The sequence below is a fragment of the Peromyscus leucopus genome, chromosome 3, assembly GCF_004664715.2.
Source record: "Peromyscus leucopus breed LL Stock chromosome 3, UCI_PerLeu_2.1, whole genome shotgun sequence".
Taxonomy (NCBI): domain Eukaryota; kingdom Metazoa; phylum Chordata; class Mammalia; order Rodentia; family Cricetidae; genus Peromyscus; species Peromyscus leucopus.
This window is the reverse complement of record NC_051065.1, coordinates 154,493,643-154,509,985: the sequence shown is the minus strand read 5'-3', so window position 1 is coordinate 154,509,985 and position 16,343 is coordinate 154,493,643. Positions and strand designations below refer to the sequence as shown.

General features: G+C 41.1%; 3 protein-coding genes across 7 annotated transcripts in view; 2 read left to right on the top strand and 1 right to left on the bottom strand.

Annotated features, from left to right (window-relative positions):
* Positions 1-1,250, top strand: part of Zfand4 (zinc finger AN1-type containing 4) — an 80,137-nt gene extending 78,887 nt beyond the window's left edge. For all 4 annotated transcript variants that reach the window (XM_037204239.1, XM_028864035.2, XM_028864030.2 and 1 more), the window contains one exon: positions 894-1,250. In XM_037204239.1, coding sequence (XP_037060134.1) covers positions 894-1,029 — 136 coding nt within the window. In that variant the 3' untranslated portion in view covers positions 1,030-1,250. The remainder of the gene's footprint in view (positions 1-893) is intronic.
* Positions 1,251-1,841: 591 nt separating this feature from the next.
* LOC119087679 lies at positions 1,842-15,947 on the bottom strand. Of its 2 annotated transcripts, none has more exons than XM_037204245.1 (3): positions 14,977-15,947; positions 4,590-4,701; positions 1,842-2,212 (listed from the first exon to the last, which is right to left on the bottom strand). In XM_037204245.1, the coding sequence occupies exon 1, from the start codon at positions 15,672-15,674 to the stop codon at positions 14,997-14,999; it is 678 nt and encodes a 225-aa protein (XP_037060140.1). In that variant the 5' UTR covers positions 15,675-15,947; the 3' UTR covers positions 1,842-2,212; positions 4,590-4,701; positions 14,977-14,996. The 2 variants fall into 2 exon arrangements, with proteins under 2 accessions (XP_037060140.1, XP_037060141.1); XM_037204246.1 differs by lacking the exon at positions 1,842-2,212 and adding an exon at positions 2,781-3,054.
* Marchf8 (membrane associated ring-CH-type finger 8) overlaps positions 15,282-16,343 on the top strand; it is a 76,354-nt gene continuing 75,292 nt past the window's right edge. The window contains exon 1 of the mRNA XM_028864041.2: positions 15,282-15,598. The gene's annotated coding sequence lies outside the window, so the exon portion shown is untranslated. The remainder of the gene's footprint in view (positions 15,599-16,343) is intronic.

Sequence of the window (16,343 nt, the reverse complement as noted above, 5' to 3'; positions counted from 1 at the left end):
TTGGCCAGAGAAAGATAGCTAGGTCATCAGTTTCCAAAAGGCCTAAGTAGAGACTCCACTGTCCTTGAACTAGGACATTGAAGCCAATTGATTTATTTGAATTCTGCTTGGAAGAGCCCCTCCTTGTAGACTCTATAGTTTAACATTTGGTACAGTTATTTCAAGATATATGATATATATTCTTAAATAGTTATTTTTTCTTTTCATAAATATATCTTTCATTAGCATTGATTGATACCTGCTCTTAGTGTGAGGACAAACATTGAAAAGAATTGTGGCCTTTTAGAATGCATTCTGTTCACATAAAAATAACTTTTTCTTTTCTTTTCTTTTCTTTTTTTCTTTTTTCTTTTTTTTTTGCTGGAATGTGTTTTACGTTCTCTCATGTCTTAGCTTTTTGTTGGTTTGCAGGTTTTGTTTGTTTTATTAGACAGACTTTCATCATGTAACCTTGGCTGGCCTAGGTCTTGCTATGTACACCAGGCTGGCCTTGAATTCACAAAGATCTGCTTGCCTCTATCTCTGCCTCCTGCTGAGATTAAAAGCATACACCACCATGTCCAGCCTTACATAGCTAATTTTTACACAGCCTCATTTTCTCATGAGACTTAATTTCTTAGAATTCAAATTTACTAAATGTAAGAGATATGATGGACATGGTACCAGCTTTTCACTTTTTTACTTCAAAAAGATACATACCTGTCATTCATGAACAGGCACCTTGTTCTTTTAGAGCCTTTATACTTACGAGTGGAAGGGACTATCCGTGCTGAAATTGCTAAGGAGGTCCAGAGGGCTTTTGCTGAACTACCTGAAGGCACGCTTTTCTCTCCTAAAGAGATGAGCCCTCTGTGGCAATCTGACTATTCACATACACTTTTTTTGTGCTTTAGATGTGGAAACAACTTCTGTGCATCTCATCGCTATGCAGAAACTCATGGCTGCACCTATGACTACAAGAGTGCAGGGAGGAGATACTTGCAGGAGGCAAACCCTGTGGTTAATGCACCAAAACTTCCCAAAATCTAACTCTTCTCTGCGCTTTACTGCTCTGCCTGAGGAATCCTATTATATTGACAGAAGAAATATTGTTTAGACTGCATTATTTTTGTTCGACTCCAAAAGATTTGCCAAATAACAAGAGCACACAGTGCATACTGTTGGAGAATGAAAATGCCTATTGTATTGATGTCTTTATTCTTTGGTGAATCAAAAGTTCTAAAAGTAGTTTTAAAAACTTTACACTATAATGATTTAGTTTTGTTATTGCATGTCTGTGTTAAGTATTTTATATTTGAGATTGGAATTATTTATTAGACAAATCTTCAAAAGATGCACTTTAGGAAGTTACCATTGACTGTGTAACCAGGCTTCCATGTTGTACAGAAATGAGTGTTTCTGTAATGGCTCTATTCAAACTGAGCACATTTTGCCCATTTTTCTTTCTTTTCTTGTGGGGATGGGGTAGATGGAATTCTTTCTTTTTATAACTCCCACGTGTGAAAGTTTATGAGGTTTACTAGCAGGTTCTTTTTTAAAGAACATTTGTTTCTCCAGTGTGATTTTTAACACATATATTTCTTCCATATCCAGATTGGCATTCATATATGTATCCATTCTGTAGAACACATCATGTTAATATAGTATACATTTCTTAAAATACTACTTTTTAAATGGTAGTTTTAAAAAAACAGTGCCTTCCTTATTGCCATTGAAAACAGAGACCAACTTTTCACTTTTCAAAAATGGCTATATATATATTTTTAAAAGTCTCACAAATTTGGTTTATTTTTATTACATATTGAGTGCTTTTGCAGGGGAAAATAATATTCAAATAAATATTCAACTTCAAAATGACTTTATTTGGTTATTTACATTTTCTTTTGTAAAATAGGTAAATCAGTGATTTAGTATACTTGAGGAAAATGACTGGCAGTATAAAAGGATTTTTAAAGGTCTAAGGACCATGTTCCTTAGGTGTTATCCATTTTCCATTCAGGACTCAGGAAGGCCATTGAAGCTGATGCCAGGCAGCAGCTGCTAAGCAGCCTGGCTAGTGGCTGTACCTTTGATCTCCTATAGGGATTCCAGGAGGTTGTTTTGGTGCCCCATAGATTCCCTTACTCAGTGAGAGTTTCCTGGAGAACTCCTGATACTCTTCCCTTGTTTCTTGTAAGAGACTGAATGTTGATGGACAAAGATGCTGATAGACCTATAGTAAAGCACATTTGTAAAAGAGAATGGTTAAGAAAAAAATGTAATAGAGGAGCCTTAAAGTCAAAGGTGGAAGGCATGCGTTTTGGTTTGTTTTGGTTTTTGAGAGAGGGTCTCACACTGTAGCCCAGTCAGGCCTTTGAATTTGCAGCAGCTTTTAAGCCTCAGTCTCTCTTGTGCTAGGTGTAGTTGGTTGTTTTACTTTTTACTCTTTGGGGGCCTGCCACCCGGCTCCCAAATAAATACACGTAGTCTTATTCTTACTTATGAAGGCCCGGCCTTAGCTTGGCTTATTTCTAGCCAACTTTTCTTAAATTATTCCATCTGCCTTTTTCTATGGGCATTTATCTTTCACTATTCTATATACCTTTCTTTACTTCTTACTCTGTGGCTTGCTGTGTAGCTGGTTGGCTGACTCCTGATGTCCTCCTCCTTTTCTTGTTCCTCTTTTCTCTCCTGCTTCTTCTATTTATTCTCTCTGCCTGGCAGCCCTGCCTATTTCCTTCTCCTGCCAAGCTATTGGCCATTCAGCTCTTTATAGACCAGTCAGGTGTTTTAGACAGGCACAGTAACACAGCTTTACAGAGTTAAACAAATGCAACATAAAAGAATGCAACACACCTTTGCATCATTAAACATATATTCCACAGCATAGATGAGTATAACACATCTTTATCTAATATTGCACAACAGCTTGGATTATAGGCTTGAACTACCACACCCTGTATGCTTTGTGTGTGGTGCATACATGTGTATGAGTGCACTCAAAGGACACATATGGAGGCCAGAGCAGGACGTCCGATGACCTGGACCAGTATGCCATTCTTCAGTGACAGGGCCCTAAGTGAGATGGGTAGGAGATGAGAATATGAAGAAAACAGGAAAATTGGGGTCAGGAGATCTTATGCCAAACAAGATTCTTAAGTGTACAGCATCTTATATACTGTTATGGGGGGGGGGGCGGGAGAAATGGGACCGAGTCAGTGGCAACTATCATATAATGTGACAAAGTCAAGCAATGCTGTACAAAGGGACCCAGGTTATCTTAGGTACATTACTGACTGAGTACATAGTGGCCTTGGGACTGATTACTCCAGTCTCTTTCGGGGGTGGAGGAGCCAAGTTCCTAGGAACCAAAACTTTGTCTTTGAGGCCCTGGCCAATAGCCCCAGACTGGACCTTGCCAAGTCTGCTCCTGGGCAAGGACACAGAACTAGGTTCCCTTTGTCCTTTCATTGAGGCCTCTGAGAAAGCCATGGATCCCTGAACAGTCAGGTATCTCTCTTGGATATATCACTCTCCACCTTACTGCTTTGAGACAGGGTTTTGCCATTTGGGCTGGCTGGCTGGTTAACCAGCTCCCAGGATCTGCCTGTCTCTGCTCCCTACACCCTTCTCAGTACTGCGGTTACGGGCACTTGTAGCCATGCCCAGCTTTTTACGTGGGTGCTTGGCATTTGAACTCAATTCCTCATGCTCACTTGAAGTTCAAGCACTCTCAATCACTGAATCATCTCCCTAGGTCCTGAAATGCATATTTTAAAAAGAGGAATAAATAAAACTTAACAACAAATACTTTCACCTATCAATAAATAATTGCCTTTCTTCCATTAACAAATAATAAATGTGGTTTGACATATAAAAATTAAAAACTCATTATATCAGGCCACTGAAAATGAACCAAAGCATGTTTGTTGTATAAATATGAATACCGAGGTCAGGCTGTGTGTACTTTTAACTCATAATTATTAGTAGAGATAAGTCTTTAAGTTATACAAATGATTTGGGTCAAGGTTGCATCAATTTTTGTCTGATACTGGGGATGAAATCTGTAGCCTAAGCAAGCACCCTGCTACTGAGCCACACCCTCAGCCCACAGTTGAGTTGGTTTGCTAGTTTCTGAGTCACTTAGAGATAAAGTACTATTGTTCAAAAAATGTTATCATTATTGAGAGGGACTTCAGAGACTTCAGACCTGTCTTCGTTTCCGTGATGAGGAGTGTGCCCTGCATACAGCCCTGGCTACAGCCTTGAACAAATGAACTGCCGTATTCCATAACCTATATAACTTTATCAAATGCTTTTAAATCTCAATCATTTTACATTCAGTTTTTAATTTGTAAAAGCTGAACACATTTGGTTTAACAGTATTGAAAGTCTTTATATTCTTAACTTTTTGTTGTTTTGATTTTTCAGACATGATCTTATTCTGTAGCTCAAGTTGACCTGAAACTCACAATGTAGCCTTGGCTGGCTTCAAACTTGTGATGGTGATCCTGCCTCAAATTCCCAATATTTTAAAACTTTTAACTATGAAAAATATTCCAAGTTACATTTAGGTTCTATGGCTGTTACTCAGGTGGTGGCGTGCTTACCTAGCATGCACAGAGCCCTGGAGCCCTAGCATTGGAGAAGTGGAGGAGCGGGGTTAGAGTTCACCTGCATCCTCGGTTTACAGTCACCAGAGACCAGCTTGACTCCGTGAGTCTGAATAAAAAAAAAAAAAAAAACAGAAATAGTTATATTTAGTGCAATGTAATCATTCAGCCAGAGGAAATTAAAATGTTTATATGTTTCAGTTACTACTTCTGAAGTGATTTAATTGTAAAATAGAGATAGGAATTTTCTCTTAGGACTAATATGGTTTTAAGCCACCATGATAATCAGATTTTGTATCCAGAAGTACTTTTTAAAGTGTGCCCTCTGTACCACTCCTGAAACATGAGATGCTTGTAGGATAATGTTTATGGATAAACATTCTAAAATAATTAGTTTCAATGTCTGTCATAAAAACAAAACTGCAAACCATTCTAGATTGAAAAGGTGAAATAGGTTGATTTAGACTTCTAAAAAGCTGAGTGAATGCTCACAAGTGGCTAGGACACAAATAACAAAAAATCACAGATCTGAGTGACAAATTTAGGAAATGTAGGTACAGTATTTTAACTTTCCTTTGAAAACTGTTATTTTTTTGAAATTTCTAATAGAAGTAATATATATCAGAAAAAATAGAAAAGTCAAAATTCCATAGAATGCTTCCAACTTTTTTTTCTGGTAACCTGTTCTTTTGGTAGTCACCATATATAAACAATAGCATATGTAGATAGGTACTCTTTCATGCTGTGTATGGTCACATGAAGAATGTGCTCCCACTTTTTGTCAGGATAGTGGTCTGCTCAGATTGTCATAACAAAACACCATAGACTAGGCAGCTGAAGTGGCAGTTGTGTGTGCACAGTTCTGGTGCCTGCGAGTGCTATGTGTAGGTCCAACAGGTTCTATTTGTGGAGGCTTCTAGCTTGTGTATGGACTGCCTTCTTCTTGTTATATACCTCACATAACTTTCATGTGTATGCATGTAATCGAGGTGAGGGCACACAGGAAAGGAACTCAAAAAGAAGACTGCAGTATCTTCTGCTATAGACACTAGTTCAAGCAAAATTTGGGCCCCTAATATGATCTAATTTAATCATAATTACTTCCTTACTCCTAATGAAACCATGCTGGGGCTTAAGGCATCAGTATGAATTTTGGGAAGAGATGAATTCATTCCATAATGCTCCACTATTGGCCCCACAAAATTCATATTCTTATGAGAAAATGTAAATGGAAAATTCTTTCTATCTAAACAGTCCCTCAGTCTTAGTTTCCATTAGACGTGATAACCCAGTCTTATTTAAACACCATCTAAATCAGGGTTAGGTAAGACTGAGTCTGATTCATCTTGACGCAAAATTCCTTTCCAGCTGTAAACCTGTAAAATCAGAAAATTTTATGCTTCCAAAATCGAACAAGGTCAGTCACAGGATTGACATCACTACTGCAAAAAGGAAAACCCAGCAAGGGATGACAGTTTCCTAAAGCAGGTCAAACCTGGCAAGGCAAATCCCATTAGATTTTAATGCTCAAGAAATACCCTTTTTGATCAGATGTGTTCTCCAGGCCTACTAAGATAGCAATTGTCACCCTTATTGAAGTACATCCTGGTCTTGTCCCTGAGGTACGGGGCAGTGTTATGATGCCTCTCTGGCAGGGAAATACCCAGCCTTGGAAATGGAAAAAACAGTAAGCCCTGAACCCTGAGCATATGGTGAAATGAACTTCCTTGCCAACTTGGAATCTCAGTTTGGAGACATTTTTAAATTGATTTTTACAGTGCTGAGATGGAACCCAGGGCCGTGAGCATGCTGAACCTTGAGCATGCTGGACAAGGAGCACTGCTCAGCTATATTATAGCTCTTCACCTCTTTTTGGAGAGTTTCACTATGTACCCCAAGCCTGGAATTCTCATTCCTGCTTCAGCTTTCCAAACAGTATGATTAAGAGCATGCTCAAGGTTTCCTTGGGTATATCAAGTAATATGGATAGGATTTCTGTATTCTGTGTACAATGTTGGATGCATTTTCTCACTTGGATTGTAGAACAGTTATTCTAAGGAATATTGATAGCCAGTTTTTTTAAAATTTATTTTATTTTACAATACTATTCAGTTCTACATAGCAGCCACAGATTTCCTTGTTCTCCCCCTTCCTGCTCCCCTCCCCTTCCCCCCAGCCCACGCCCCTTTCCCACCACCTCCAGATCAAGGCCACCCCGGAGGACTGATATTGACCTGATAGACTCAGTCCAGGCAGGTCCAGTCCCCTCCTCTCAGATTGAGCCAAGCGTCCCTGTATAAGTCCCAGGTTTCAAACAGCTATCTCATGCAACGAGCCCAGGACCTGGTACCACTGCCTAGATGCCTCCCAAACAGATCAAGCCAATCAACTGTCTCACCTATTCAGAGGGCCTGATCCAGTTGGGGGCCCCTCAGCCTTTAGTTCATAGTCCATGTGTTTCCATTCGTTTGGCTATTTGTCCCTGTGCTTTATCCAACCTTGGTTTCAACAATTCTTGCTCATATAAACCCTCCTCTTTCTCGCTAATTAGACTCCCAGTGCTCCACCCGGGGCCTAGCCATGGATGTCTGCATTCAGATTCCTCAGTACTTGGATGGGGTTTCTGGCACAACTATTAGGGTGTTTGGCCATCCCATCACCAGAGTAGGTCAGTCCCAGCTGTCTCTCGGCCATTGCCAGCAGTCTGGAAAACAGGACCCCAAGAAAGACACGGGGATCACCCAATGACGGAGAAATGGATGAGATCTACATGAACAGCCTGGACATGAGTGTGGGAGCAATGAACGGCGAGGGTCGAGGGAAAGAGAGCGGGAGATCCCACCTGGATCAAGAACAGAGAGGGAGAACAAGGAATAGGAGACCATGGTAAATGAAGATCACATGAGAAAAGGAAGAAACAAAGTGCTAAAGAGGCCCACAGAAATCCACAAAGATACTCCCACAAAAGATAGCCAGTTTTTAATGGTGGTTGTTTTAAGACTATTGTAGCAATCAGGTTGTTCCTTAAGCTGAATTACTCCATTGTGGTAAGCACTAGTTTTTCTGAGTTACTTCATTTTGATTGAAAGAGGTAAGGAAGAAAGATGTGTGTAGCTGGAAGTTTTACTGTGTCCCATCCAGGTTCTGCAGTCAGGATGAATCTCTCCCATCTGCGGCCTGCAGCCGCTTGGTTCCAAATAAACACACAGAGGCTTATATTATTTTCAAACTATATGGCCTAATGGCTCAGACTTCTCGCTAGCTATCTCTTACATCTTAAATTTACCCATTTCTATAAATCTATACTTCGCCACATGGCTTGTGGTTTACTGGTACTTTTACATCTTGCTTCTCCTGGCAGAATCTAGCAGTGTCTCTTTCTCTGCCTCCCCTTTCTTCTTCCTGTCTATTGGCTTGAATTTCCTGCCTGCCCCTAAGCTTCCTTGCCATAGGCCAATACAGCTTTTTATCAACCAGTCAGAGCAACACATATTCACAGTATACAGAAAGACATCCCACAGCAGATGTGACATCTTGTCTGGGCAAGTGAATAATCACCAAAGGTTGCACATACAGACTTTCTTGGAAAAAAACCTAACAGCTTCATGGCACAGTCAAGAGGCATAGCCTGGTAAGTTATTCATGCTGATTTGTGAACTTAACACATCAGATGCACATGGACACACACTATCAAACCACCTTAGGAACACTAGGCATGGGTAGGTGTGCTGGCACATACCTGTTACACCATCACTAGCGAGACTGATTCAGGAGGATTTTGAATTTAAGGTCAGCATGGGCTATATACTGTGAGACCATCTCAAAAACAAAAAAAAAACAAAACAAAACTAACAACAACAACAACAAAAAGCTAGGTATGTGAGTCTATCAAACACCGGAAAACAAATGATGTGATCTTCTTCCTCTGAAACACATCAAAGGGAAAGGCATCTAAGAGTGGCATGCCAGCAATGCTGACTCATCACCTTGTCAAGTGGCTTGGCCTCTGCCCAGGATCTTCACCACATCATACTGTGCACTATACCTCAGCAGCATGATTTGATTCTGCTGATTTGAAATTGTTCTCTTCTAAGCTATTCAGACCCTAAACTCATCTGTATTTTAGCAGCTCTACACCTTGATGCATCCTGAATGGTGGGTAGTTCCTTACCTTACCACCTGCAGCATGTATGTATGGGCTCTTTGTACAGACTTCTAAATTCCTGTGGCACCCATAACCCTTTCAGCCTCTCTGCAGCCTAAACCCACTGTGTGTGATGAATTGTGATGTAGAACTTGTGATGGGTGTGGTCATGCTTATCAAGTGAAACCAGGAGTCTTGGTAAGGTCATGGTAAGGAAAACTGACTTAGCATGAGTGTGCTGCCTGCCACTCAGTAATTCTGACATTGTAGGAAGAGACAGTGTAGCTTGCTCAGCACAAATGCATACTTAATTTACTTTTTACTCCGTGTTTTCAGCTTGAGGCTCAACTTATTCTGCCTCTGTCCCCCTTTACAAACAAAACCAATTTTAATTGAAAATATTTTCAAATCATTGTTCTGGATCTTTTTTGTTTTGTCAGTCCCTGAAGTGTTAGAAGTCTTCAACTATTCAGAGATTTTATAGAGAGCTAGAAGTAAGAATGTAATTAGCATTCATGGAGTGGAGCTATCCCCTAATTTATAAGCACTTGATAACAGTTCATCCAAATCCTTGTCCAGTGCATCTCATATACAAATGACTGTAATTAGGTGTTGGGAATACAGTGGTAAAATTGGCTAGTAGAGTTTGCTGCAGCACAAAGATTTTGACTAGCTAGCTAGGCCATTATCTAATAGTAATCCTCATAGTATAAACGAAATGGGAGAGCTGTGCAGTTAGCAGCAAATGATACCCAGCCTACTTCAGAAGGCTTTTTAGTTGGAGCTTCTCAAATAAGAATTAGCTAGGAAAAAAGAGGTAACAGGTTAGAGACTTAGGATAAAAAACATACGTTCAAAAGGATTATTTTAATCAGGCAGTGGTGGCAAACACCTTTAATCCCAGCACTTAGGAGGCAGAAGCAGGCAGACTTCTGAGTTTGAGGCCAGCCTGGTCTCTAGAGCAGGCTCCAGGATAGCCAGGGCTACACAGTCAAACCCTGGTTCAAAAACTAACCCCCCCCCCAAAAAAAAAGAGATTTTTTTTTTTCTGAGCTGGACTTAACCTCTCTGAGGAGATATCTTGCTGAGTGATATTTCCCTGATCAAAATGCTATTACAAGAGAGGCTGAAGTTAAAGGTTTTTTTTTTGCTTTTCTATTTAAGTAGCTTCAAACAAGAGTTTAGAAATGGACACAGGATTGTTTAGCTACAGTATTTGCTATAGGTGATTAGAATTCAAGAGAGAACAATTGTAAAGCTTGTAGAAGCAAAATATGAAGAAAAAACTTCAAATGAAGAGAGCACAGCAGACGAGATCATCCACAGACTGCATGTCCAGCCTTCTAAGAAGAAAATGCAAGTTGGATGTGCTGGTGCAAGCCTGTGCTCTCAGCTCCTCAGGAGGCTGAGGCAGGAGAATAATTTTGTCAGTGGTGAAGGAGCAGATACACAGGTTTGTGTGGCCACCTCAACCACTATCACTAAAGGACCTCAACAAGGTCAACTCAGGGTTCGATGAAGAAAAGAATTTTAGGAATGGCCAGTTTGAAGCAGAATTGAGAATTAAAGATATTTGAATATAGGCTTAATCATGAGGTTTAGGGAAAAGACCCCAAGAGAAAGTAGAGCAACTACAATAGCATGGCTGTTGGCTTCCTAAGTGAGGGTTGTGGAAGTTAAGACACCGGGAAGTGTTAAAGGAACAGTGGCAACTGTCTTTACTTGTCACATATACTACTTTGGTGTCTCTCAAGTTATTTTTCAAAAGGTTGCAAGAAACTTGTCTTCTCTTTCTTTTGGTGAGTGAGGGGTGGTGGCTTGGGGATGCCATGGATGAGATTTGATAATGTAAATTAGGGTAAAACCAGGAAATGCTGGGGTTGCCAGGCTTTAGTGCTTGTCTTCGTCCTGTAAATGGGGTTTCTGCTGAGAGTCCTAGAAAAATTCAGGTTTATAGCTGAGAAGAGGGGAAGACCTTAAGTAGCCATTGAGGTGAGATCTCAAGCAAGATGCTTCACTTGGTGAGGAAGTCCTTTCCCCTGCCTCCACACTTCCTTGTCTTTCTAGCCTTCCTGATTTCCCTTCTGAATCTTAAGGGATTCAGAAGGAGGAGGGCCTACTTTTTTATAGTTCCTTCGGACTTAATAGGGATGCTGAGCCTACCTATTCAAGTACCAAGTCTCACCCTATCTAGACTAAGGGGCTATGTATGATCTAGCTTAGAGATTGTCAGGCCATTATTTGAAGGGAATCTAGAAGACATGTCAGTACTCAAAACACCAAATCACATAAACAGTAACACATATAGTAGGTTGTTATGACTAAGATTAGCACTCAAAATAGCAAGGCCTCTTTATCATGTGTGCTAACCATGATGTTAGTAAATGATTGAACTTAAGGCAGATTCAGGCAGATTTAATTTGGGTCTGTAAATCATAGTGAATTGACACATTGCTCTTATGCTGTTGCAAGAGTATCAAGTGTGATCAGGTCTTGTGATATACCCATCCTCGTCTTCAGTTTTAAGAATGAGCCCCTAAACTAAAAAACACCACTTAAAATACTGAAAGAAATGTGTCTTTTTTTTAACTTTTAGCCCATCTTGTCTTATTGTTAATAACATTTCAGTTGTTTGACTATGTCCCATTTCAGTTTCTCTGAGATGGCCTAGAAGACATAGTACCCTAGGAGCAATGAGTATGCCTCATCCCAACACTGAGGAGGCAGACAATAGCAGATCTCTGTGAGTTTGAGGCCAGCCTGGTCTACAGAGCTAGTTCCAGGATAGCCAGGGCTACTAGACAGAGAAATCCTGTCTTGAAAAACCAAAATTGAATAAATAGATTTTAAAAAGTCATAAATCTATAATGATGATGACATATCATAAAGACACAAGAGTCACATGAATGTGCTTTAAGTAGCCAAGCCTTTTATAATCTGTACAAGAAAACTGTAGACAGTTTCTTTGTCTTGGCAGGCACTCCCAAATAATCCTTCAGAAACTTATTATAAATTGTTGGTCAATAGCTCAGGCTTGTTACTAGCTAACTCTTACAACTTAACCCATTTATATTAATCTGCATACTGCCATGTGGCATTACCTCTCTTTCATCTTGTACTTCCTGTTTCCATATTTTGCTGGGGACTCTTCTCTCTCTGTCCTTCCCAGTGTCCTCTGTGTTTTGCTGTCCTACCTATACTTTCTGCTTAGCTACTGGCCAGTCAGATTTTTTATTAACCAGTGAGAGCAATACATTTTAAAGCATGCAAAGTTTGTTCTACAACAGAAAACAACAGTATTGAGTTAAAACCTAAAAATTAAAAGTCTTATTAAAAGGTATTAAGAGTTAGAACTTCAACATTATGAATTTGGGGGATAGAATTCAGAATCTAACAGATACTGTATTATGTTGTGGTTTCAAATTAATCCCCAAAAGCTCAGTGGTGTGATGCAACAGAGTTTATTTCTTACTCATATAAAACCCAGTGAGCTGAGCAAGCTCCTAGGGCAGCTGCCCAATAAAGTAACTTGGGGACTCAGGCTTTTTACTGAATGTAGCTTCACAATGCTCTGGACTTGTTGTGGTAGCATAAGAGAAAGCTGGAGAGTTGCCCATGGTGCTTAAATGTTCTTGTCTGGATGAGTAAGTCCTCAGGACCGTGTTGCTCACCAGTGGTGGGGATGTAGCACTACCCTGGATTAACTGCATAATTGCAACCAAAGAAGAGATCCAAAGGGTCAATCATGTGGCACTGTCTTCTCAACCAACCCACATTGTCTCTGTTTCTTTATTAAACAATGAACAGAGAAACTCATGCACCTAACAACAAACCTCCAATCTGTGACCCATGCTCACTGTCAGCAATTGCAACAAATGTAGTTTTCAGATCTACAGTTATTATTATTATAATATATTGACCTTTATTATTATTATTATTTATTGTTTGATGCAGAGTCTTGCTCTGTTACTCAGGCTGGCTTCAAGGCTTGACTGAGTGATCTCCAGTCTCAGCCTTTGGCCTAGCTGGGGCTGCAGGCATGTACCTCCATACCCACTTTTGGATTTATTTCAATTATAGAACTGTGCAAACACCTCAATCTAGAAGAAAGAATGAGTCTTCTGATGAGCTCAAAGAAGTTGGCTTCATAAACACAACACAACACCACATTAACAAAGGAAACTGTCCTGTCATCTAGAATTGGAGCCCCCCAGAGCCATGCACCAAAATAAACCTTTTCCATAAGTTATCCCCAGATGTTACACCTATGGAAAGCTGTCCAAGACTGGAAACAATGAAATGTGGATTCAAGGGTGGCTCTTCCACAGCATAGATAAGACTTAGTTATTCATCTCTAAATTCGTTTGCTACTTCCTGTTATTCCTCACACTTTGGACCCACTGTGTTAAATGCCATATGGTCATAGACAATCGCTATATCTATCATCTATCTATCTATCTATCTATCTATCTATCTATCTATCTATCTATCTATCATCTATCTATATTGGTTTTTAGAGACAGGGGTTCTCTTTGTAACAGCCCTAACTGTCCTGGAACTTGCTTTGTAAACCAGGCTGGCCTCGAACTCAGAGATCCACATGCCTGTGCCTCCTGAGTGCTGGTATTAAAGGCATATGTCACCACACCTGGCTAATTGCAGTATATTTTGTCACACAAATTTTTTTAGGTCAACTATGTAGCCAGGCTTGATCTTGAATTCATAATCTCTTGTGAAGCCTCCCAAGAGCAGAAATTATAGGTGCACCCTACCATGTTGACATATTTTGTTTGCAATAAACCCTTAACTGATAAACCCACTCATGCTTTATATGCTTAGCCATTTGGAGAGTTGGTTGTGACTAGTTCTAGTGGTCATCTGGCTTATGCCTTACTTATCATCAAATAATCTACAATTTCCAGGAGAAGGAAGGCATCCCCATAAGCACAGCACACAGGGAGGATTTAGAGCTTTTTGGACTGAGCATATGGTCACCTCCACACAATTCACTTATCAGCAGCTTTACATTCTAAGTACAGCCCATTCTTCCCACTTCCATTTTGTTTCCTAGTTGACAGTCTCCTACCCAGCTGTAAACTGGGGACAGGAATTTGGACTCTGAGTTTGGACAGATGCAAGATACCTCTTTTTTTCTCAGGACTTTGAGCTTTGTTTTAGATAGACGAAAAAAGGCTTCAGAAATCTCTTAGGTAGTGATGCTTGAGTTAGGACTCACAGAATAATGCTTTCCGGCTCTGTAAAAACTCACAGATACCTCTAGAAGCCCAAAGACTGTCACTTCCTCCAGTAGGGTAGCAGGCTTCCACACCCCCAAGTCACTTAACTGGCTTTTTTTTTTTTCCTCACCCACTGTATTAATTGCTTATACACTATTAATGGGAGATTAGTTCTGCCTTCTTGGAACACCTGTTGCCAGAAGGGGCAGGAAGATTCTTTCAGGTTGTTGCTGCTTTCCACAGCAAAATAACTGCACAGAAAAAATTCACCATTGCATCTTCTGTATGAATGTTGCTTTCAAGGTGATTTACAGAAACGAACCTGTTTGGGCTTTGCTGTATGCATCTAGATGTTTTGTCTCCTGACATCTGCTCTCTAGTCAAGTATGCAAAGTGAGCACTGTAGGGAGGAACGTGATTAGTTAAAGGGACTACTGCTAGACAACAGAGAATTGTGGAGTTATTGTGGGGATTTGGTTACAAATCTCTCATGAATTAAAAAGAATACTCTTTAATGCACCGTGAATAAAGGTTATTGGATAAGTAAAATTACCAGTGGCTGAAACCTCTTCTGTAAGGTGTGACTTAGGAAAATCAAAATTGTAAGAAATAGTAAGAGCTGGGGATGAAACTCAGTGATAACTTCTGAGAGAATCCCTGGGTCCAACCAATAGTACTGTGGAGGGGAAAAGTCACAAAGAATACCAATCTAGAGGTAAAATCAGGGAAGAGGAGACAAATGTGGACAAAGTAGAGTCACTAATAAATACATGTCTGTTTACAGGAGCAGCAATATCCAGATGAAAATTATAATGTATGAATTCTACGTGTACATATTCATAACATATACAACCAGGATCTCTCTAGGTTAGGGACTGAGAGCAAAAAGAAACATACAAACAAACACGTTTTATCGCTTAGTTCCCCGCAGCTTCCCCTCACCGGGGTTTCCCTTCCTCTATGCTAGAAGGTGAAGCCGGGCGGAGTCTAAGAGCAACCTTACCTAGCTAAGCTGGCGTCCCCCTAGCTGTGGGGCTGTCGCCCAGAGGGCCTCCGCTGCCCCGCCTTCCTAGCGCCCCAGGTCGCCCCAGCAACGTGTTTTTTTTTTTTTTTGCCCAGGGCGCGTCGGGCACGTGACCGGCGCGTCACGTGACCGGTCAGTCGGCGTCCTCTCGCTGGGTGGTGTATACTGCGCGCTGACCCAGCAGCCCTGCGGCGTCCGGCCTGTGTCATGCAGGAAGCGGGGCGCGGGTGGAGCTCGGCGCCCACCTGAGCTGCTTGCGCCGAGGTGCGGTGCGGCGGGGCCGCGCGCGCCCGGCCGCCAGGGGTGTGGCTGCTAGGAGGCCGCGACAGGTGGGTGCGCCGTGGTCTCGGCCCCGGAGAGGCCGCGTGCAGCGGGGCGGGGTCCGGCCATCCGATCCGCCCGCGGCCGGAAGCCCCCGGCGCTCTCAGGTGCAGTCTTGCCCCGGCTGCGCTGTGAGGACGTGCACCCAGCAGCCCTTCCTGCCTTTGCCTCCTCCTCAGTTTCCACAGCCGAGATGGAAACGGGGACTCCTGCTCTCTGAGTGCCTGACGTGGCGTCTGGAGAGTCCTGCTCAAGTAGAAACGCTGGAGGGAAGGCGTAGGTAGGCTGCTTTGCATTTTAATCGCCGCCCTGTTGCTTGTCGTTAAAAATCTATTTTTCTTGGAACCGAACGACATGGATTTATCTGAGTCAAGTTTTTAATAAGAACTTATGAGAGGAGAATCATAATGGCTCATCTTCTCACGTCTCTTTAACGCGATGAAACCTCCTTTAAAAAGAAGAACGCTTCTCTGAAAGCCCATTCGAAAGAAAGAAAGAAAACCCTTTCCTGCCTCATTGCCTTCTCCACTTAAGGACACAACAGTGGTCGCACAGCTGTCAACATTTATTATGGAGTTGTGTTGGTTTTTGTCGTTATTAATTTGATGGTGTCTGAAGATAAATGTGATGTATGACCCTTCCAATTATTTTTCTCTTATTTTGTTCGATTACATGCTATGCAATTAGAGAAATAATTAGTATATAACTTATCTCCTGGAAAAAGCACCAATATTTCTGATAAGTCTCAGGAGAAGCAAGCGTGTGTTTGTATAGTAGATCTCACACCTAGTTGCCTGGTTAGTTACTCAAAATGGGAGTGGAATACTTCATTTAGAATACTCAAATCACGTTCTGTGAAAAGGAATGTGTGAGCTACACTTGTTAGAGTTATGGAATGATGTGAACACAATCTTCTGCTAAGTGTTGGAAATCTGAAGCAAGGGAATTTTGAATTTTGAGAGATTCAGTTAAGGAGGAAAAATAACCCGTTTGATACAGTGAATGAATGTATGCAGAGTGTGAGG